Below are 24,007 nucleotides of genomic sequence, written 5' to 3'. Positions count from 1 at the left end.
CTACCACACGGCAAGCGGTACCGGAGTGCCAAGTCTTGGACCAAAAGGCTCCTTAACAGCTTCTAGCCTCAAGCCATAAGACTACTGAACAAATAATCAAATGGCCACCTGGACTATTTACGTTCCTGTATCCCCGCACATTGACTCGGTACCCCCTGTATATAGCCTCGTTATTCTTTTTTATTAACTCTATTTCTTGAACTGCATTGTTGGTTTGTAAGTAAGCATTGTATATGGCGCATGTGACAAATACGACTTGATTTGAGTAAGACTGTTTGCAATAGCTAAAGGCCCACAATCTGTGCCCCTTTTCTGCTGCTGGACTGCCGGCCACTCCAGTCACAGAGGCCCTTGAAAAGATGAGAGAGGTGAGTTGTGAGAGAAACTCTGGGGTGGTGTCATGACTCCTGGAGTCAAACACCTTAACAGTACCTACCTGGCAGTGATGGTTACTTACCATGACTCAGTGGTTAGCCTTGAGATTGACTATCTGAACAAACCCCTTGGCCATTGTTGGCTGACAGCAGGGTGATGCCGCCCACCGTGAGGAGGCCTCCTACTTCTGGATTCTGCTCCTGCAAAATAGCTTGAGCATGATCAATTGTAAATTGTCTAACCAGGAGTGTGACGGAAGAATGACCCCCCACGAAGGTCCTCCTTCCGGCCACAGAGAGCATCTGGCCTTACCTGCCCCTGTTGGACACTAACGATAACCTCACTAGTGTCTTCTAGTCCAGTGACTGGACTTACCTGCTTCTGTTCTTCCTGTCTGACACAAGCCACCTGTGTGAACATTTGATGGATTAGTGCAGTGTTATACTTTCAACAATTTTTGAAAGTATAGCTGACCTTAAGCTGGTCCCCTTCCGACTCAGAGCACAGAGAATCAGACTGATCCGAACTCACTGGCTTTTGTGGATGGGATACCTCCTGGGTGGCTCGGACAGTCAATGGTCCTAAAGTCATTTGGAGAGGTAAATTGAAGAGGTACATTTTCATGAGCTTAGCATAACTACCATGTATTGCTTTCTCAAATGTCAATCAAAGCTTAACATACTTTGTCTCACGGGCTTCACCAAAGTTTAGGGCTTTCAGTGGTTGACCGTCCAGCTCGAGAAGATTGTTGGCTTCCACCGAGGTAACCCTTATGAAGACAAAGAGAAAAAATGTCAGTGCTAGAAAAACTAAAATTAGTATCATGTTATTTTGTGTGCAAATTCAAATAGTTATTATCTGAGATTTTTTATATTCACCTTAACGGATGATGACCCCAGCTAGGAGCGAAAGAGCAGTGAGGTTTCTCAGGTCTCACCTTCCTTTCGTACTTCTTCCAAGTAATTCGCCCAGATGTCGAAGCAATTGGTCCCCTTCTTGATTCTCCTCCGGTATCTCTCCTTCTGCTTATCCTGTGCCTTGTTGATGTTCAGACTCACCTTTGTTTGATAACAACATACTTTCTTATTATTACAAATTCATCTCTTACATATCTCTTGGAGGGCCAGAAAATAAATTAATAGCAGTCATTTTTACATAGTCAAAAACCCCCACTTCCTTCTCAGCCCATGCCTAAATGTGGTCCTTGAAGGAATTCTGATCTGGTTTGACAACTTCCACCACATCAGGTGGAGTTTCAGTGATCTGAAAGTCTGTTATTTAAAATATAGCAAGAGACAAACAATAACACATTAAGTCACTCACAAATTTGAATGACTTAACTGCAGTATATGCAATAATTGTATATACAATTGCATTGTTTACCTCAGTCAACAGCTGCCGTCCGTACGTACAGCAGGTGATAGGGTGAGTACTTGGTGGAGGCCTGGACACTGCTGTTGTGTGCAACCTTCAGGTTGTCCGCCCACTGTTTCTTGTACCCATTGTCGTGTCTTTGGCTATGCCGGATTAAGTGATATGACATGCTAACCTATAAAATTCTTTCTCTGTAATTAATATTACCTGATTAAGCTAATCATGTAAATGTAATTAACTAGAAAGTCGGGGTACCACGGAAGAACGTTTATAGAGCTGTTATCTTCTGAATAAACTCTTAAAATACTTAGTAATATTTTAAATCGATAGCAGTCAATATTAACCCGTGTCTTATTTTCAGTCTCATAATGAAAGTTGTAAATTCTTGGCTATCTTCACGAACCCTGGCTAACAAGTTGAATCAGCAATACAAAATTGGGTTTAATTATTTATTTACTAAATACCTAACGAATCACACAGAATTACAAATACACAGAATACAATGATGTCATACAGAATTCACCCCTGGTGAACGGAACCTGTATGAAAGCTGGTTACACAAAGGAAAGGGGGTTGGGCTTGAATGAAAGAGCGGGAAGATTTAGGAACACAGAAACAGCAGCTATGCTATCGTAAATACATTATCTTATGCATTCTAAATTACCGCCCATTTGGAAAAGGAAAATGCAATAAATATTTACTCTGAGCTGCGCTTCGGTAGATTGGTCGTAGATGCTGGCCGGGTTGGCCAACAGATCTCCCTGTTTTCGGAAGAATGTCAATGGTGGTCAATTGGATACGTGGTGGTATCTTCGTCTGGTTGTTAGACTGGATCCGTCGTCCGTCCTTTCCTAGCCCACGTAAGCAGCGGCCGCTGCTAACTCAACGGCTAGGAAGTAGCACTTCTGTAGTGAATAAGCTCAAAGTTCATACCAGTTCATACCATAGCTCACGCCGAGGTTGGCTTAGTTCTGTCCTTGACATGTGTGTCCTTCTAACGTAGAGGCTGCAGACCTCCCGTACTGGAACCACTGGTTATCTTTTCGTCAAAGGCTTATATAGTGGAGAGGGGGAGGGAGGTGTTTCATCGTTTATAACCCCTGTCTCTTCACAGGGTTGGGCCACTGATCGAGCAGGGCACTTTCCTTATGAAAACCCAATTCTCTCGTTTGGAAGCTAAAATTACATTTCATCTCCTAACAAACCTTTTCAATATCAAACATTTCAATTGCATAACAATTCCATGTGACTCTGATAACTAGAGGGTGGATACTTTCCCAGGTACAGTTTATGTCGTCCTGTCATCAATCATAATGTCTCAGATGACAACTGAAATGAAATCCATACTCATTACGTTATCAAGCATATCTCCAACTGGTTTTATTAACAAAATATGGTTCCTTTTCCCCATTTGTTTGATGTTCCCAGACTCTCTATATTTAACACAGGCTATTCAAGTCCTTCAGTAGATTCAGAGAGGGGAAGGGAGAAAGGTATTCATGGGGGGGGGGGTCATAAACCTTACCCACAGGCCAACGTCATGACAGTCCCCCCATGTTGGGTTCAATCTTGCGATTAACCTGCATGTTATAAACCAACATAAAAATGAACGTGGGTTGTCCTGGTTGTGGATCATTGTTGTGGTCCCCATCTGGCGGTCGACCCGGGTAGGGTGTCTGCAAATGAAGAAATCCGCTCCAAGGCTGGGCAGTAGATGTCCAGTTGGTGGTTGCTATTGCAGTCCCCCCTCTGGTGGTCGACCCGGGTAGGGTCTCTGCAAATGAAGAAGTCCGTTCCATGGCTCGGCAGCGGATGTCCGGATTGGGATCGCCGTTCCGGACCCGTCGTCTGGTCGTCCAGACTGGAATATCTGGGCAGTAACTTAGGCAGATGTTAACAACGCACACACACTCATGAAATATATCATTACATTTCCTCCCAAATGAGAGGCATTGTGGCACTAACTGATGGTTGTATGGGGGAGTTGTTTATGGCTCTATCACTTTCTATGTGCCGAAGAAAATGAAACAAAATGAATGAAAGCATAAACAAAACAAAATATAGTTATGCCACCTTAATCATCTAATTGGACTGTATTCTATCTACGTCCATGGTCTTGGCAAAATGACCCTATCATGGCATTGTCTAATGTCATATCTAGGGCTTTCCTAATTTGCGGGGTGGCGCTTAGGGTACTATCCTAAGTTGACAACTATATGATAAGTCTACAGCTGTAAGGCAGTAGTTTTGGGCAGTCTACAGGATGACCTATGGACTTCTGGTTAGAAAACTGGTGAGTGCTGTAGAGTCAAAGGCCTAGAAGTAAATGTTCAACTTTACTAAGGCTGGTATTTTGCTTGGACCATTAAGTGATCCTAGCATAAATCCTAATTGGATGTTCCGTTGTGCATGTGCGTTTATGCTTACACAATCGCGCATGTCAAAGGAAGAAAAACAAGTATCCTGGCAGATTACAACTTGTTCAGAATGAGTCTGACGTAGTCAGGTAATTTTCAGGTCAATGCCTGGAGGTCAGTCAGAATTGGTGTCAGGGAGTCTGTAGTAGTTTTCTACAAGTCACTGTGTCTTCCACTATTGTAGTGGCAGTAGGTATGAAGTCACGGAGGAGCTAACCTCACGACGGAAGTACTCTAAGTATTAGACCAGTCGTACGTGGTGTGATCATGGTTCATGACTTCTAATAATTTTCTCCTGAACGGAGGGTTCTATTTATTAGTGGCATGTGTTAACCATTGGAAGAGTGCAATGGAGATTCCCTTCCCCGTGTTGCACTCTGAGTGACTCCTATGTCGCTATTATCAATAGCAATTTAACTTGTGAGGTTACTAATCCTCTTACTGAGTGTTGCTGGACTGACTGTGGTATTGGTACTGGTATTCAAGGGGTCCAGTTGTCCTACCGATTTATTCTGAAATATTATCTACCGGAACACATGATTGGAGACAATTACTAGTTGTATTGTAGTTGAACCTACACATGGCAAGGAATGATTATTGTTGCCATTTGTTTTGGAGGTGGACAAGTCCATTGGACTTCCTTTACGACCAGTGTGGTACACCTCAGTACTAACTTAGACGTGTTCTAAGATAATCTCCGTCTAGGGGCCTGTCTGCTCCTCACTGTTCTCATAGGGGAGTTTACAACTAGATTTGATTTATGCTCTGGCGGCCTCGTACGGTGTTGTCCGTAGTCTCGACCCCCCCCACCGGCCTCGATGAGGCTCATCATGGGTCTGGGCTACTATTCCCCCCCTTTGTGTCTCGGGACCCCCCCACCAGCGGGTGGTGTTGGTGTCCGATGCGCAAATGAAAAGGTCGGACCCTATGTACGAGTTGTCAGCGGCCCCGTTTTTATGAGAGTGGCTGTAACCTTTCAACCAAATCTCCTGGTGTTTGTGCTTCAACACCCTCAGTGGCTGTCGAGGTCTGTCAGTCACCACCGCGTCCGCGTGTGGCAACCTCTTCAGTACCTGCAAACTGAGACGAGGATATCGGTCTGTGATATCGCAAAGTGTTTCACCAGTGGGAGTCATCGGGTCAGTTGCTGGACTGACGCCATTAGTGTCATTGTAAGGGTGACAGTCCCCAACAAAGCAGAAGGTGTATCATCGGAAGCAGAGTGTACTCTGCGCATCAATGTTTTTCTTGCTGAGATGGCCGCAGTGCTTGCGGAAGTGTCCGAAGGGCAAGAGAAATTCATCTCAACTATCGTATTGCACGACTGCAAGGAGGAGGGAAGTTGCTCATTCACAGAGACAGCTGGCTCGAAATCATGAAAAGAATGGTCAATCAGATTGGCTGATGGAGTGTGTCGAGATATCGTAATATCTCCTTGGATCGGATTCTGCACCAAGAGGTTTCTAAACGTCTTTTTCCCAAGGGGTGCTTTCGACAGATACCCCTCGTGAATGACTGCATTGCAGCTAGCGTTAGGGGAAGACAGTGTGGTCTGTGGAGAAGGCCCTGTGGCCTGTGACCATACCTGGTTGGTTTTCCAATCCATCAATGGGAGTAACCGATCCATCAAGTCTGCTCCAAGTAGCAGGGTTACAGTTTCGAGGCTGGTAACATACACAGGGTGAACGAGCGATACGTCCTGGAAGTGTAGTGTCAGCATGACTCTCAATGTGAGAGGCGAGGTAGTCTGAGTGACCCCTCGAAGTGTAGTGTCGCATCGTTCCACTTTTAACCAACGTTTAGTTGGCTTCAAAGCCCTTTTGAGATCATCAAACAATGTTTGAGAGATGAGTGATATTGTCGCACCTGAATCAATTAGCGCATGACAAGTTAAGCAGTCCTCCAGGACTGTTTCCAGGTATGGCCGTTTAGATTCGTGGTTTGTGGACATATTCCCCACAAAGTGTAGTGGTCGTTCGCAACGACGTGATGTGCCATTTCTGTTCAAGGTGGAAGCAGATTGACTTTTCCGATTTTGAGTGGGCTTGGCTTTAACGAAGCGTTTGACCTTTTTCTTCCCAACTTTTGTATCAGAGTCTATAGACAAAGCCCTGGGGCTTGTTTCTTGATCAAGCGGGCCCTGGATAGGGTCTTGAATGAGAGCGGGAGAAATTTGAACTTTAACGTCCTTGCTATGGGTGTTAATTTCTGCGGACCTGGTGTCCGGTAATTCCCCGTCTAGTCCTTGTGACTTATCTTTTACCCTTTTCTCAAATTGTTCTCGCTTTAGTTCTTCCCGGAGTGGGACTTCTGGAGAACATTGGTCTACGTTTTGATCGTCCTTCAACCCTTTGTTACCCTTGTGCTCTGACAGTTTGTGTGGGTTGGGTGCAGGAACGTAGCGAACAGGTCGATTGTAGCGGTAGTCGTTTTGAAGGCGACGTACTTTACAGTTATTTCGACCGCGGCGGTTATTGGAATCATGGTTTCGTGGTAGAAACTGTTGTGGTGCGTCATCTCTCGACGCTCCAATACCTGATAATGCACCCTCTAACTGGAGTGAGTGCTCCTGGTCAAATTTCAAAACCGAGTGGTCAGGGCTCTTAGAGTTGCGAGCTTTTGATGCCTCAAAAGCTGTGCTTGCAAGCTCTCTGAGTTGTAAGATAGGCAAGCCAACGTGGGCTGCAGGGCCCAAGTAGGTACTGAAGGTGGGATACATGTTCGACAGAAACATAGGTTTGAATGGTAACAGCTCTTCCATTCCTGTTTCCGTGAGTAGGCCAAAGTAAGCTGAACGAAGCCTATGATAGAAAGCTTGTGGGTGTTCGTTCCGAGCTTGTTTGACTGTGTTAGCCAGTGAGCTATCGTGTTTGCGAGTCGCAGAACCACTGAATTCTAATTTCAAAGCTGTGGCAAGTTTAGCGTAGTCATTTAGCACGTGTTGCTGTTGTAGGCGAATGAACCTCGTCACGTGTCTATTCGACGTTCGCTTCAACAGGTAAACCCTGTCAGAACCCATAGCATTCGGGTAGCCACCCAACGCGTCCTCTATGTCAGCTAGGAACGTCTCAGTATCGTTTGGCTGACCCGGAACGGGGTCAAAGGTGGGGAAATTCTTGATGAGTTTGTCAAGGTAGTCCGCGCCAAGCGGGCGGAGAGGGTTGGCTTCATCCTGTGGAGAAATTGGGGCCGACAGGCCAAGAGGAGAAGCCAAGCTTTGGCTTTGTTGGCCAAGAGGCTCCATATTACTCAGTGCCGAATGGCCAAGAGGAGAAGACTGAGGGACACATGATGGAGGCAATGTCTGAAACCTATCGTCTTCACTCCTTTGAGTACCGGACTCCGATTGCTTGGATGGGTAGTCATGCTGTAGAGCGTGACCATTCTGGACTTCCTCCAGATGGTACCTAAGGGTGGTCTTCTGCTGCATTGCAGAGTCCACTTGAGCGCTTAGAGTACCAATTTTGGACACGTGAGTGTCACACCTGCTCCTTTCGGTCTCAAACTTATCTGTCATGGTTTGCAGATAGAGGTCTCGAGTACGGAGCGAGAGATTCAGTGATGAGATTTCCTTTGCTTGCTTAGAAATCAATATTTCCATCCTCATCACCTGAGTTCTCTCATCATTCATTTGGTCAGCAACTTCAATAAGTTCTGCTGATTTGTCATCCAACTTTGTCATTGTGTTCATCAACTGATCGTCTTTGGTCTGCAGAATTTGGAGTAGAACATTGTTACCTTGAGTAACGTTCAACAAAACTGCCTGCATGTTATCAAATTGCGCGTTCCTGTTTGTAGATAACTCGATTTATCTAGTTTGGCGTGGACTACATCGCATTTAGTTTTGGCTAAATCGAGTTGTTCCTGCAGATGACGATTTTGTTGGAGAGTTTGTGCTCGTTCATCGTCATAAGTATTTGCAATTACTTTTAATTGTTCCGATTTCAAACGCAGTTCCTCGACTAGCAGAATGTTTTCATTTCCTGCTTTTGTCAATAGTTGCTCAGTTCTCTCCACCTGTGCCCTCATGTTAGCCATGTCTTGCACGTGCTTCAGCTGTGCACTGTGGTATTGGACCGATGCCAACCTTTGATGGCGATACATAAGTGCTAAAGTGGAGAGAACAGTCACAAAGCCTGTATTTGATGGTTGATTTTGGAGAGCGTTCGCAATTTCGGCTGTTGTTTTTCTAATGGCATAATTAGGGTTGGTATCACTGCTGAGGTCAGAGATCAATCCTTTTATGGGTGGAGGTTCACTAATTAGCGGAGGAGTGGTGACCACCTCCTTTGGTAGCTTGCACATTATTAGAAAAATTTAGAGGAAAAATGTTCCTATTTTTTTTCAATGTTTGGGTTTGGAATTCATTGGAAGCTGCAAAGACAAGTTTAATCTATTTATAGATGTTGACGAACCATCAGTAATGTGGAAGTTGGACGTGAATGAATTTGCAAAAGCAAATTGAATTAATTAATCAATGCCAATGATTAATCCTACCTGGGTAGGCTATCTGGGTATTAAACTTGAATTAACCTGAGGTTGCTTCATCCAGGTTAATATGGGAAGTTTAAAAGTGTCTCATTTGATTGCAAGAACATTAAGGTATGTTCAACAATTTAACTTATTAAATTGAATGAGATGATAATCCATACAATCTCCATTGATTGGATATCATAAGTGTAAACAGTAGATCAAATGTTGGGAACACTCCCCACTATGGTACACTTCTTCCTTGGGCCGAAGCCACATGGGATTCCCGCTGGGCGGGACTTCTGTCAGTACTGGATTACTGAATGGGTTTTGCAAAAACCAAATTTTACTGATTGATCAATTTTAATGATAAATCAAACCTGTATAGGCTATATGGGATTTAAACTTTAATTAACCTGAGAGGTTTATTCATCTAGGTTAATGTGGAAAAAAGATTACAATGTCTCATTTAGAAAACTCATCAATTTGGATATTATTTAAACTTGAGAATGTAAATCTGGCAATTTCACTTATTAGTTTAATTGAATAAGACATCGATATCCATCTGGATATCACGAGTAACGACTTGAGTGTCACCTGACTAATTCTACTTGAAGCAAAGTACTGGTGACTCTTCAAAGGTCCCTGCTGGCACACGCTGAAATCCAACTCAAGTCGGATGAATTACCATGTGGCACAAACAAAATGGCTGTTTTCCCTTTTGTCAGCTTAACATCTCGAGCAAGCTAATGTTACTTGATGCCTGAAAAGTGCTCAACATAGGATTCCCTTGGCAAGGGAAAGGTTTTACTTATAACGTATTATGTTCAAACACTTTTCGGCGATATTTGACGATGTTTTAACCGGAACTCGCGGGAAACAACGAAATGCACCGTGGTCTACTCGCATCGAAACGCGAGAGACAGAGAGATACTTATCGCTGGTCAAGCTAATCTCTCCTAAATTTCAATCGGCTGGCTTCTTTGTCCTCGCTCGAGAAATTAATAATGACCTAGCCAACACGCGTCTGGAACGCGAGAGGCAGAAATACTTAGCGTTTGGCCAAACGCTCTATTTCTCAGATAGCTTTATCAGCCATCATACATACATGTATAGTTTATGCTCCCCACTGACTACGTCAGAGCACAACACGGAGGCGATTCTCCAGAGCGCACACGCACCCATAATTCCGGTCTACAATTCCCATAATGTAATCATAAACTTGGTGTATTATGTAATCTGCTTTTCAATTTTATATATGCTGAATCAAAATGAAAGCTTCATCCTATTTTAGATTCCTCGCACGGGGGCTCCAAATGTTATCAAATTGACCCAACGTGCGTCTTAGTTTTAGAGTCCTCACAGGGGGCGCCAAATGTCGTGTCTTTGGCTATGCCGGATTAAGTGATATGACATGCTAACCTATAACATTCTTTCTCTGTAATTAATATTACCTGATTAAGCTAATCATGTAAATGTAATTAACTAGAAAGTCGGGGCACCACGGAAGAACGTTTATAGAGCTGTTATCTTCTGAATAAACTCTTAAAATACTTAGTAATATTTTACATCGATAGCAGTCAATATTAACCCGTGTCTTATTTTCAGTCTCATAATGAAAGTTGTAAATTCTTGGCTATCTTCACGAACCCTGGCTAACAAGTTGAATCAGCAATACAAAATTGGGTTTAATTAATTATTTACTAAATACCTAACTAATCACACAGAATTAGAAATACACAGAATACAATGATGTCATACAGAATTCACCCCTGGTGAACGGAACCTGTATGAAAGCTGGTTACACAAAGGAAAGGGGGTTGGGCTTAAATGAAAGAGCGGGAAGATTTAGGAACACAGAAACAGCAGCTATGCTATCGTAAATACATTATCTTATGCATTCTAAATTACCGCCCTTTTGGAAAAGGAAAATGCAATAAATATTTACTCTGAGCTGCGCTTCGGTAGATCGGTAGATGCTGGCCGGGTTGGCCAACAGATCTCCCTGTTTTCGGAAGAATGTCAATGGTGGTCAATTGGATACGTGGTGGTATCTTCGTCTGGTTGTTAGACTGGATCCGTCGTCCGTCCTTTCCTAGCCCACGTAAGCAGCGGCCGCTGCTAACTCAACGGCTAGGAAGTAGCACTTCTGTAGTGAATAAGCTCAAAGTTCATACCAGTTCATACCATAGCTCACGCCGAGGTTGGCTTAGTTCTGTCCTTGACATGTGTGTCCTTCTAACGTAGAGGCTGCAGACCTCCCGTACTGGAACCACTGGTTATCTTTTCGTCAAAGGCTTATATAGTGGAGAGGGGGAGGGAGGTGTTTCATCGTTTATAACCCCTGTCTCTTCACAGGGTTGGGCCACTGATCGAGCAGGGCACTTTCCTTATGAAAACCCAATTCTCTCGTTTGGAAGCTAAAATTACATTTCATCTCCTAACAAACCTTTTCAATATCAAACATTTCAATTGCATAACAATTCCATGTGACTCTGATAACTAGAGGGTGGATACTTTCCCAGGTACAGTTTATGTCGTCCTGTCATCAATCATAATGTCTCAGATGACAACTGAAATGAAATCCATACTCATTACGTTATCAAGCATATTTCCAACTGGTTTTATTAACAAAATATGGTTCCTTTTCCCCATTTGTTTGATGTTCCCAGACTCTCTATATTTAACACAGGCTATGCAAGTCCTTCAGTAGATTCAGAGAGGGGAAGGGAGAAAGGTATTTATCCTGTTGGGGCTACAGGTTAGCAATGAACCCCGAGTCAGGATTGCTAACAAGGCTGGAAATTCAAAACATCAAAAATCTAATAATTTCAATTTCTCAATCAATCAACTATTTTACACAATTTAAAAGATAAACATCTCCTTAATCTAACCACATTTTTCGATTTTCAAAGAGGCTTTACGGCAAAAGCATAAAGTTAGATTATGTTAGGACAGTACATAGCCACAAAAGTACAAACATCCATTTTCAATTCAAGGTCAGGCGTCACCAAAAGCAGAAACCAGCTAGAATTATGCACTAACCTTTGTCAATCTCCATCAGATGACACTCCTAGGACATTATGTTATACAATACATGCATTTTTTGTTCCATCAAGTTCATATTTATATCCAAAAACAGCATTTTACAGTAGCGTGAAATTCAGATTTTTTTCTTCTCTGAAATGCTTCCGGTGAACATAACAAAATTACTATTCGAAAACATTGGTAAATTATAATATTGTCATTCAAAGAATAATATATTATCATCTCGTAATTGCTACCGAATGGCCAGATCTCAAAATAACTTTACTGGGAAATCACATTTTGCAATAAACGGGGTGCTATGCTAAGAACAATAAGCTATGCTATACAGTTAGCATCATCTAATATCGATAATAACATTGTAAATATCCCCTTACCTTTGATTATCTCCATCAGAAGGCAGGCATCCCAGGTCCGGAAGGCATCCCAGGTCCGGAACAAATGTGGTTTCTTTTGACAAAGTTCATAATTTATGTCCAAGTAACACCAAGTACTTAGCGTTCATTATGCTCCCACAAAACGTGGTGGGGGGGGGTGTAAAATCACGCCGAAAAGCTAAAAAAACCTAGTAAATAATCTATTTACGTTCGTTCAAACATGTCAAATGTTGTTTAGCATTAATCTTTTGTTCCATTTTTAACGTTAAACATCAGTAATATTTTCACACAACCTATCCTATGTCTAGATAAACAATGATGACAAACTCACGCTTCTCAGATTTATGCGCAGGCGCAAAAAAATGAAGTGATGACATGTCAACTTCCTTGCATTCTAATTTGCTCTCTGTTTATCATAGACGCTTCAAACAACTTTATAAAGATCGTTGACATCTAGTGGAAGCCGTAGGTGTTGCGAAATGAATCCTTTCTCACTATGGTATCTATAAAACAATGACACTAAATAGTACAGTCACAAAATTCACATTTTTTTAATCTATTTTTCACAGGTTTTTGCCTGCAATATGAGTTTTGTTATACTTACAGACACCATTCAAACTGTTTTAGAAAATTCAGAGTGTTTTCTATCCGAATGTGTTAATAATATGCATATCCTAGCTTCTGAGTTGGTGTAGGAGGCAGTTAAAAATGGGCACATATTTTTTTCAAAATGTCTCAATACTGCCCCCGAGCCCCAACAGGTTATGGGGGGGGGGGGGGTCATAAACCTTACCCACAGGCCAACGTCATGACACCATCAAGGGACTTGCCCATGGCAGTCTTGAGAGTCTGGTTGGTCCATTCATCCAAACCTGGGGTAGGAAAGGGATATCTATTGACAATGTAAGATATTGAAATATGTTTGATTATGTACCATGAAAAACAATAAAAACGAATTGTAAAAAAACAAAAACAAACCATTGGTCTGTGAATGATATGGAGCGGCGTCGCGGTGCTTCACCCCGTGGTCCTCAAACAAGGCTTTGTTGGTCTAAAGAAAATCACACATCAGTAAATAAACTTGGCTATTTATATAGTTGGTGAAAGAATATGGTCTATAATATTATTACCTTGTTCCAGATTTCACGACCTCGGTCACTCAAGATGACCTCAGGAGCATCGTGGGTGTTGAAAATGTTTATCATCACCTTGGAGGTAGCTTCGCCAGTCTTGTCCTTTTATCATACAACATGAAAATCGATTTTTGGTTCCAAGCACCCTTTTTAAAGGGTTACAGACGGGAATAAAAGTGAAGCATTCTTACATTCTCTTCCTTTACTGACCTTAATGGGTATTGCCTCGACCCACTTGGAAAAGTGATCGATCTCTGTCAGACACCAGCGGTTGCCATTCCTGGATTTCGTGAAGGGTCCGATAAGGTCCACCCCTAACATTTAAAGTGTTAGAGAGAAGATGACTTTATTCTTACCCATATCTGTGTCATACAGTGCAGTTTTCATATTTGTAAGGCGTCACGTACACTCCCTCTCTGGCCTCTAGGTCACCAGACTGCTGATTATTACGCACACCTGTCACCATAGCCACACGCACCAGCGCTTATTGACATTCACCTGGACTCCGTCACCTCCTTGATTACCTGCCCTATTTATGTCACTCCCTTTGGTTCCTTCCCCAGGCGTTATTGTTTCTGTATCTGTTTCATGTCAGTGCGCTGTTTGTTTTGTTCATGTTTGTTTTGTTTATTTATTAAATGTATCCACTCCCTGAACTTGCTTCTCGATTCTCAGCGTACATTGTTACGTAAGGATACTGACACAAACATTTGATAATGTTGAACTCTGCTGTGGTCAAATATAGCAACCATTACAAACAATTTATCAATGCAACATTTTTATTGTGACTCTTACCGATCATGTGCCATGGTGAAACAACTTTGATGGGCTTCAACCCTATCAAAGATCTGGCAGGCTAAACAGGTACTGACCTATAAGCACAAAGTGACAAATTATAACACTGTGTGCGCTCTATGACATTCATCGAAATCATAATAATATTAGAAATAATAGCATGCGATTGATAAACAAAAGGTTATTTCACTTGCCCAGCTGTCCACATCCTTGACAATCCCACACCAGAAGAAGCGTAGGTTGATTTTGACAATCATGCGCTTCACTCCGAAATGTCCAGAATGCATCTCGGTCAGCACGGCCTCCTTCTCCTCCTTAGTGAGAATCACCCTCCTGTGTGGCTGGCCATCCTTCCCCCGTAGGTGCATGTGATTGCCTAACAAGTTGGAAGACAAGTTTTGTTGAAATACTAAAGTCTAAGTAAATTTGCACTGCTGTCTTTCTCTTTCTGTTTCCCTCTCTCCACCTCTGTCTTTCATTCTCTTCCCACCTCTCTCTCCACCCCTCTCTCTCTTTCTCAATTTCTTCCTCTCTCTCCCTGTCTGTCTGTGTCTGTCTAGCGAAGATCCCTAGTTTAGGGCAGTTGGAGTAACCATAATTGCTTACACTTACCCATTTGATTGATCAGGGTTAACTTATAGCTAGATACCTCAATGTGACAGACATATAACTAACTAAATGTATATGACCAACTAGCTAGTTAGATTGAAAATGGTTGTTAAATGGTTGTACATAAATCCTTCCAGTTATCTAACAGTAATAGAAATGAACTGCTTAACGGTACCCTGGATTGTGAATTTGTCTGACCCTGTCACGCCCTGACCTGAGACGGTTTATTTCTCTATTTTGTTAGGTCAGGGTGTGGGGTGGGCAGTCTGTGTTATATTTCTATGTTGTCCTTTTCTTTGATTGGCCAAGTATGGTTCCTAATCAGAGGCAGCTGTCTATCATTGTCTCTGATTGGGAATCATACTTAGGCAGCCCTTTTTCCCTCCTTCAGTGTGGAATCTTGTTTTTGTATAGCTGTTTGAAGCCTGCAATACTTTTTGTTCGTTGTGTTGTTGATTGTTTTTTCCTGGTTCACCTTAAATAAAATTATGATGAACCCAACTCACGCTGCGCCTTGGTCTACCCATAACAATGAACGTCACAGACCCCCTACGAATGTTGTGCTTCTTGTCGAGATCAGTGGTGCCTTCATAGTACTTTGCCTGGTTAGAAAGATAAAATCAAATCTCCTTTAGGGATGCCATTAAAGTGCAAGCTACATACAAACAGAAAGCTACAATAACAGTTAGCTAGCTACAGTTGAAGTCGGAAGTTTACATACACTTAGGTTGGAGTCAATAAAACTTGTTTTTCAACCACTCCACAAATTTCTGTAAACAAACTATAGTTTTGGCAAGTCGGTTTGGACCTCTACTTTGTGCATGACACAAGTAATTTTTACAACCATTGTTTACAGACAGATTATTTCACTTATAATTCACTGTATCACAATTCCAGTGGGTCAGAAGTTTACATACACTAAGTTGACTGTTCCTTTAAACAGCTTGGAAAATTCTAGAAAATGATGTCATGGCTTTAGTAGCTTCTGGTAGGGTAATTGACATCATTTGAGTCAATTGGAGGTGTACCTGTGGATGTATCTCAAGGCCTACCTTCAAACTCAGTGCCTCTTTGCTTGACATCATGGGAAAATCAAAAGAAATCAACCAAGACCTCAGACAATAATTGTAGACCTCCACAAGTCTGGTTCATCCTTGGGAGCAATTTCCAAACTCCTGAAGGTACCACGTTCATCTGTACAAACAATAGTCCGCAAGTATAAACACCATGGGACCACGCAGCCGTCATACCGCTCAGGAAGGAGATGCGTTGTCTCCTAGAGATGAACGTACTTCAGTGCAAAAAGTGCAAATCAATCCCAGAACAACAGCAAAGGACCTTGTGAAGATGCTGGAGGAAACAGTTACAAAAGTATATATATCCACAGTAAAACAAGTCTTATATTGACATAACCTGAAAGGCCGCTCAGCAAGGAAGAAGCCACTGCTCCAAAACAGCCATAAAAATGCCAGACTACAGTTTACAACTGCACATGGGGATAAAGATCATACTTTTTGGAGAAATGTCCTCTGGTCTGGTGAAACAAAAATAGAAGTGTTTGGCCATAATGCCCATTGTTATGTTTGGAGGAAAAAGGGGGAGCCTTGAAAGCCGAAGAACACCATCCCAACCGTGAAGCACGGGGGTGGCAGCATCATGTTGTGGGGGTGCTTTGCTACAGAAGGGACTGGTGCACTTCACAAAATAAAGCTTGGTCGCAAATGGGTCTTCCAAATGGACAATGACCCCAAGCATACTTCCAAAGTTGTGGCAAAATGGCTCAAGGACAACAAAGTCAAGGTATTGGAGTGGCCGTCACAAAGCCCTGACCTCAATCCTATAGAACATTTGTGGGCAGAACTGAAAAAGCGTGTGCAGGCAAGGAGGCCTACAAACCTGACTCAGTTACACTGGCTCTGTCAGGAGGAATGGGCCAAAATTCACCCAACTTATTGTGGGAAGCTTGCGGAAGGCTACTCGAAACGTTTGACCCATGTTAAAGAATTTAAAGGCAATGCTACCAAATACTAATTGAGTGTATGTGAACTTCTGACCCACTGGGAATGTGATGAAAGAACTAAAAGCTGAAATAAATCATTCTCTCTACTATTATTCTGACATTTCACATTAAAATAAAGTGGTGATCCTAACTGACCTAAAACAGGACATTTTTACTTGGATTAATTGTCAGGAATTGTGAAAAACTGAGTGTATGTAAACTTCAGACTTCAACTGTTGATAACGTTAACTAAATAAAACTGTCTGGCTAGCTAGCTAGCTGACTAGGCAGGCTGAGGTAAATAAGTGTCTTTCAATGTTAATATAAAATCAATCTAAAAACAGCTTAAATTATTTCTTCCTATTTAACAATATTTTCTTATATAAAGATAACTATATGGTCAAGAAAGAGTGTTCTCTTTCCTGTCTTTTTGGTCCTCTGAAGCCGCAGCTAGTCACCATCAAAAACACCGTCCTTCGAGAGCAAGGTAATAATTTTGCGAATGACTGAACGAGCGCTTATGAGATGAAGTAGAACTGCCGGTATCCTCCTTCCTTCGTGATTGCTACCAGGTAAATAGAGCCAAGCAGCCAGCATTGCAACGGACGCTTTGGTTCAATACGTAATTCGGTAAGAATTTTGCAAGTTCTAGCAACAGCCCTAGCAACATGAGCTAGATCTCATCGAATCCCACTGTGACGCGGGGGGGGGGGCAAACATTTCTCTCCACCCTATGGCAAAGTGAGCAGAATTGCAGGAAATCTGCTGTAAAGCTGCACAATTTCTCTCTGCCAAGGCAAATTTTGTGGAATTGCATAAAATGTGTTATAAAATTACCAAATCTTCTCTCCGCCCCATGGCAAATGTGTAGAATTGCAGCAAACTTCCTTTAAAACTTCAACATTTTCTCCACACAAAATGTGTGGACTTACAGGAAATTATCTCAAACTTTTTTTCACTACACTGTGAAGGGGGCGGGGCAACAACAACAAAAAATCTTGCATGGTGGGGGGGGTCCCAACAAAATGTTACTTAGGGCCGGCTCTGACTGCATGTTTGGGATGGATGTGGGTACGCAGATCCGCGAGCCCCTCATAATGAGTTCAGATTTTTAGTTGCCCCCACGCCCATCAAAGTTGCCCATCCCTGCCATTGGTTCTTTCCTCAGATGAGCCATAATTTTGCTCACATAAACATTTTGTTCCTGTGACTGTTGCTATTGATACATGAGTTCTTGTGGTGCATTGTGTGAGATTGTACGTGTCTGTTTTTGTGTGTGTTTCAGGAGAGTCAGTGGCAAGAGCTCCTGGAGTCACTTCACACACTCCCCATCCCTGATCCTAGAGTGCCTGTCCATCTTAGCATGGTAAGTCTTTGACCACGTCGCTGTAGACCTCATGGCCATCTATCTAATCATTGTCAACTTACCAACTGGGGGCCCCCCATTAATTTTCTTAGCCACTCTCACTCAGATATCATATTCAAAACTGCAAACATTTCTCTCAACCCTATGGCAATGACATTTGCTGTAAAACTGCACTTTATCAGAGAAGCAACCAGGGGATGGAACTGAAATTATTTTCCAACCTCTCAGAACCATTCTTTTTTTCGCCATAGCAAGCTCAAATCAAATGACATTTTATTGGTCACATGCACATGGTTAGCAGATGTTATTGCGAGTGTAGCGAAATGCTTGTGCTTATACAGTGAGGGGGAAAAGTATTTGATCCCCTGCTGATGTTGTATGTTTGCCCACTGACAAAGAAATGATCCGTATATAATTTTAATGGTAGGTTTATTTGAACAGTGAGAGACAGGATAACAACAAAAAAATCCAGTAAAACGCATGTCAAAAATGTTATAAAATGATTTGCATTTTAATGAGGGAAATAAGTATTTGACCCATCTGCAAAACATCACTTAGCACTTGGTGGCAAAACCCTTGTTGGCAATCAGAGAGGTCAGACGTTTCTTGTAGTTGGCCACCAGGTTTGCACACATCTCAGGAGGTATTTTGTCCCACTCCTCTTTGCAGATCTTCTCCAAGTCATTAAGGTTTTGAGGCTGACGTTTGGCAACTCGAACCTTCAGCTACCTCCACAGATTTTCTATGTGATTAAGGTCTGGAGACTGGCTAGGCCACTCCAGGACCTTAATGTGCTTCTTCTTGAGCCACTACTTTGTTGCCTTGGCCGTGTGTTTTGGGTCATTGTCATGCTGGAATACCCATCCACGACCCATTTTCAATGCCCTGGCTGAGGGAAGGAGGTTCTCACCCAAGATTTGACGGTACGTGGCCCTGTCCATCGTCCATTTGATGCGGTGAAGTTGTCCTGTCCCCTTAGCAGAAAAACACCCCCAAAGCATAATGTTTCCACCTCCATGTTTGACAGTGGGGATGGTGTTCTTGGGGCCATAGGCAGCATTCCTCCTCCTCCAAACACGGTGAGTTGAGTTGATGCCAAAGAGCTCCATTTTGGTCTCATCTGACCACAACACTTTCACCCAATTGTCCTCTGAACCATTCAGATGTTCATTGGCAAACTTCAGATGGGCATGTATGTGTGCTTTCTTGAGCAGGGGGACCTTGCGGGTGCTGCAGGATTTCAGTGTATTACCAATTGTTTTCTTGGTGACTATGTCCCCAGCTGCCTTGAGATCATTGACAAGATCCTCCCGTGTAGTTCTGGGCTGATTCCTCACTGTTCTCATGATCATTGCAACTCCACGAGGTGAGATCTTGCATGGAGCCCCAGGCCGAGGGAGATTGACAGTTCTTTTGTGTTTCTTCCATTTGCGAATAATCGCACCAACTGTTGTCACCTTCTCACTAACCTGCTTGCCGATGGTCTTGTAGCCCATTCCAGCCTTGTGTAGGTCTACAATCTTGTTCCTGACATCCTTGGAGAGCTCTTTGGTCTTGGCCATGGTGGAGAGTTTGGAATCTGATTGATTGATTGCTTCTGTGGACAGGTGTCTTTTATACAGGTAACAAGCTGCAGTTAGGAGCACTCCCTTTAAGAGTGTGCTCCTAATCTCAGCTCGTTACCTGTATAAAAGACACCTGGGAGCCAGAAATCTTTCTGATTGAGAGGGGGTCAAATACTTATTTCCCTCATTAAAATGCAAATCAATTTATAACATTTTTGACATGCGTTTTTCTGGATTTTTTTGTTGTTATTCTGTCTCTCACTGTCCAAATAAACCTACCATTAAAATTATAGACTGATCATTTATTTGTCAGTGGGCAAACGTACAAAATCAGCAAGGGAACAAATACTTTTTTCCCTCACTTTAGTTCCAACAGTGCAGCAATATCTAACAGGTAGTATCTAATAATTCCACAACAAAAACCTAATACACACACATCTAAATAAAGAAATGGAATGAGAATTTATAAATATATGGATGAGCAATGTCAGAGTGTCATAGGCTAAGATAGATAGTATATACATATGAGATGAGTAATGCAACAAATGTAAACATTATTAAAGTGACTAGTGTTCCATTTATTAAAGTGGCCAATGATTTCAAGTCTGTATATAGGCAGGAGCCTCTAGTGCTAGTGATGGCTGTTTAACAGTCAAATGGCCTTGAGATAGAAGCTGTTTTTCAGTCTCTCAGCCCCAGCTTTGATGTACCTGTTCTGGATGATAGCGGCGTGAACAGGCAGTGGCTCAGGTGGTTGTCTTTGATGATCTTTTTGGCCTTCCTGTGACATCAGGTGCTGTATATGTCCTGGAGGGCAGGTTGTTTACCCCCGATGATGCGTTGTGCAGACCACACCGCCCTCTGGAGAGCCCTGCGGTTGTGGGCGATGCAGTTGCCGTACCAGGCGGTGTTACAGCCTGACAGGATGCTCTCAATTGTGCATCTGTAAAAGTTTGTGAGGGTTTTAGGTGAAAGGCCAAATTTCTTCAGCCTCATGAGGTTGAAGCGGCGCTGTTGCGCCTTCTTCACCACACTGTCTGTGTGGGTGGACCATTTCAGTTTGTCCGTGATATGTACGCAGAGGAACTTCAAATGTTCCACCTTCTCCACTGCTGTCCCATTTATGTGGATAGGGTGGTGCTCCCTCTGCTGTTTCCTGAAGTCCACGATCATCTCCTTTGTTTTGTTGACGTTGAGGGAGAGGTTATTTTCCTGACACCACACTCGGAGAACCCTCACCTCCTCCCTGTAGGCTGTCTCGTCGTTGTTGGTAATAAAGCCCACTATTGTTGTGTCATCTGCAAACTTGATAATTGAGTTGGAGGCGTGCATGGCCACGCAGTCATGGGTGAACAGGGCGGGGTTGAGACTCAGGGCCTCAAGCTTAATGATGAGCTTGGAGGGTACTATGGTGTTAAATGCTGAGCTGTAGTCGATGAACAGCATTCTTACATAGGTATTCCTCTTGTCTGGATGGGATAGGGCAGTGTGCAGTGTGATGGCCTTCCCTGTAGCTCAGTTGGTAGAGCATGGTGTTTGCAACGCCAGGGTTGTGGGTTCGATTCCCACGGGGGACCAGCACAAAAAAAGAAAGAAATGTATGCATTCACTACTGTAAGTTGCTCTGGATAAGAGTGTCTGCTAAATGACTAAAATGTAAATGTAAAAATGATGGCAATTGCATTGTCTGTGGACCTATTGGGGCGTTAAACTAATTGAAGTGGGCCTAGGGTGACAGGTAATGTGGAGGTGATATGATCCTTGACTAGTCTCTCAAACACTTCATGATGATGGATGTGAGTGCAACGGGGCAATAGTCAGTCATTTAGTTCTGTTACCTTTGCATTCTTGCATACAGGAACAATGGTGGCCATCTTGAAACATGTGGGGACAGCAGCCTGGGATAGGGAGAGATTGAATATGTCTGTAAACACACCAGCCAGCTGGTCTGTGCATGCTCTGAGGACGCGGCTAGGGATGCCGCCTGGGCCGGCAGCTTTGCGGGGGTAACACGTTTGTCTTACTCACGTTGGCCACGGAGAAGGAGAGCCCACTGTCCTTGGTAGCGAGCCGCGTCAGTGGCACTGTGTTATTCTCAAAGCGGGCAAAGAACGTGTTTAGCTTGTCTGGTAGCAAGATGTCTGTGTCCGCGATGTGGCTGGTTTTCCTTTTGTAGTCATGATTGTTTGTAAACCCTGCCACATGTCTCCTGTCTGAGCCGTTGAATTGTGACTCCACTTTGTCTTGATATTAACGTTTTGCCTTTTTGATTGCCTTGCGGCGGAAACAACTACTCTACTCGTTTCGTGCTTTCAGTTCTGCTGTATCCACACTGATTGGTGAAGTAATTTACTGTCGAGCTAATGAAAAAATAAGTTGATTTTAGAGGTTTAAACCTGTACTTCACAAATCAGTGCGGATAGAGTAGCTTGCTATGGAGCAGGCAAGCTATAGTTGTTTTAGCCTAGGCAGCCGGTAGTGCATGGATGCTATAGGCTGCCTAGGCTATAGTTCTTTACATGTGCAATGGACAGACAAGTGTAGGGCGCAAAATGCGACTGAAATTTTGTGGGTGGGGAGAGAATGCAAGAGGGTGGAGAAGAAGACTTGGCTTGACGTGCTGGGCCTTGTTATGAATTATACCTATGGAGGAGTGGCTTCTATTGAGGAACTTTGATTGTCTTTGAACTGCCGAGAGTTGGCTTAAAGTTGGACCAGAGCTAGCTGGCTAACAAGCTTGTGTGTGCAGAGCAGCTCCAGAATTAAAACCACGTATTACCTTTTTGTAGTTAAAACCTCTTTGGGATAGGGGGCGGTATTTTCACGTCCGGATGAAAAGCGTGCCCAAAGTAAACTGCCTTATACTCAGGCCCAGAAGCTAGGATATGCATATAATTGGTAGATTTGGATAGAAAACACTCTAAAGTTTCTAAAACTGTTAAAATAATGTCTGTGAGTATAACAGAACTTATTTGGCAGGCGAAACCCTGAGGACAAACCCCGAGGACAAAAAAATGTTTTCTATTGGATTTCTATGGGAAACGTTCTATGGGAAACTGAATTTATGAGGCACCTGGTTGCAGTTCCTATGGCTTCCACCACTAGATGTCAACAGACTTTCGAAATTGGTTGATGTTTTTCCTTTGAGAAATTAAGAATTACGGCTATTCAGAATGAGTGTCAAGCCAAGTGGACTCTTTTGTTTGGGGCCCGTGACCTGTAGCTCGCTCCACTTTGATTTTATCCTCTATTACATTTACATTTACATTTAAGTCATTTAGCAGACGCTCTTATCCAGAGCGACTTACAAATTGGTGCATTCACCTTATGATATCCAGTGGAACAACCACTTTACAATAGTGCATCTAAATCTTTTAAGGGGGGGGGGTTAGAAGGATTACTTTATCCTATCCTAGGTATTCCTTAAAGAGGTGGGGTTTCAGGTGTCTCCGGAAGGTGGTGATTGACTCCGCTGTCCTGGCGTCGTGAGGGAGCTTGTTCCACCATTGGGGTGCCAGAGCAGCGAACAGTTTTGACTGGGCTGAGCGGGAACTGTGCTTCCTCAGAGGTAGGGGGGCCAGCAGGCCAGAGGTGGATGAACGCAGTGCCCTTGTTTGGGTGTAGGGCCTGATCAGAGCCTGAAGGTATGGAGGTGCCGTTCCAACTTATTGAACACAGTATATTCTGTTTTAAATTGTATCGATTAATTACATTTTAGGATACCTGAAGTTGGATTAGGAAAGTTGTTTGAAATGTTTGGACCAAGTTTACAGGTAATTCATTAGATAATTTGTAGTCATGTTGGGCGAGTTGGAACCGGTGTTTTTCTGAATGAAACGCGCCAAATAAATGGACATTTTGGGGATATAAAGAAGCAATTTATCGAACAAAAGGACCATTTGTGATGTTTCTGGGACATATTGGAGTGCCTAAAGAAGAAGATCTTCAAAGGTAAGGCATGAATTATATCGTTATTTCTGACTTTCGTGTCACACCTCCCTGGTTTAAAAATGTTTGTCATGCATTTGTATGATGGGGCGCTGTCCAGATAATAGCATGGTTTGCTTTCGCCGTAAAGCCTTTTTGAAATCTGATATGGTGGCTGGATTAACAAGACGTTAAGCTTTATTTTTATGTATTACACTTGTGATTTCATGAAAGTTAAATATTTATAGTAATTTAATTTGAATTTGGCACTCTGCCATTTCACCAGATGTTGTCAAATCGATCCCGCTAAAGGGATTTGATCCCTAAGAAGTTTTAATAAATCCCATGTGAAACGTTGGATTACAACACAGAATGTCGCTGGAGGGAATAGCGGCCAGTTTACAGGTTCCTGACCAATTGTGCTGTTTTGTGTATTTTTTTCCCCTGCTGATCTTAATTTGTTTTTCATAATGTTTCACTTATTGTTTCCTATGACCAAAAAGAGTTTCTGGAAGTCAGAACAGCTATCACTACCCTCAATTTGGACGAGGACTT

General features: G+C 42.8%; 1 protein-coding gene across 4 annotated transcripts in view; it reads left to right on the top strand.

Moving 5' to 3' along the window:
- Positions 1-24,007, top strand: part of LOC106562885 (DENN domain-containing protein 1A) — a 280,022-nt gene that overhangs the window by 139,342 nt on the left and 116,673 nt on the right. For all 4 annotated transcript variants that reach the window (XM_014127956.2, XM_045689822.1, XM_045689820.1 and 1 more), the window contains exon 7: positions 17,880-17,960. In XM_014127956.2, coding sequence (XP_013983431.2) covers positions 17,880-17,960 — 81 coding nt within the window. The remainder of the gene's footprint in view (positions 1-17,879; positions 17,961-24,007) is intronic.

This window comes from Salmo salar, chromosome ssa11 (genome assembly GCF_905237065.1).
Source record: "Salmo salar chromosome ssa11, Ssal_v3.1, whole genome shotgun sequence".
Classification (NCBI taxonomy): domain Eukaryota; kingdom Metazoa; phylum Chordata; class Actinopteri; order Salmoniformes; family Salmonidae; genus Salmo; species Salmo salar.
Note: the sequence above shows the minus strand (reverse complement) of the source record. Positions and strands in the feature narration are given on the sequence as shown.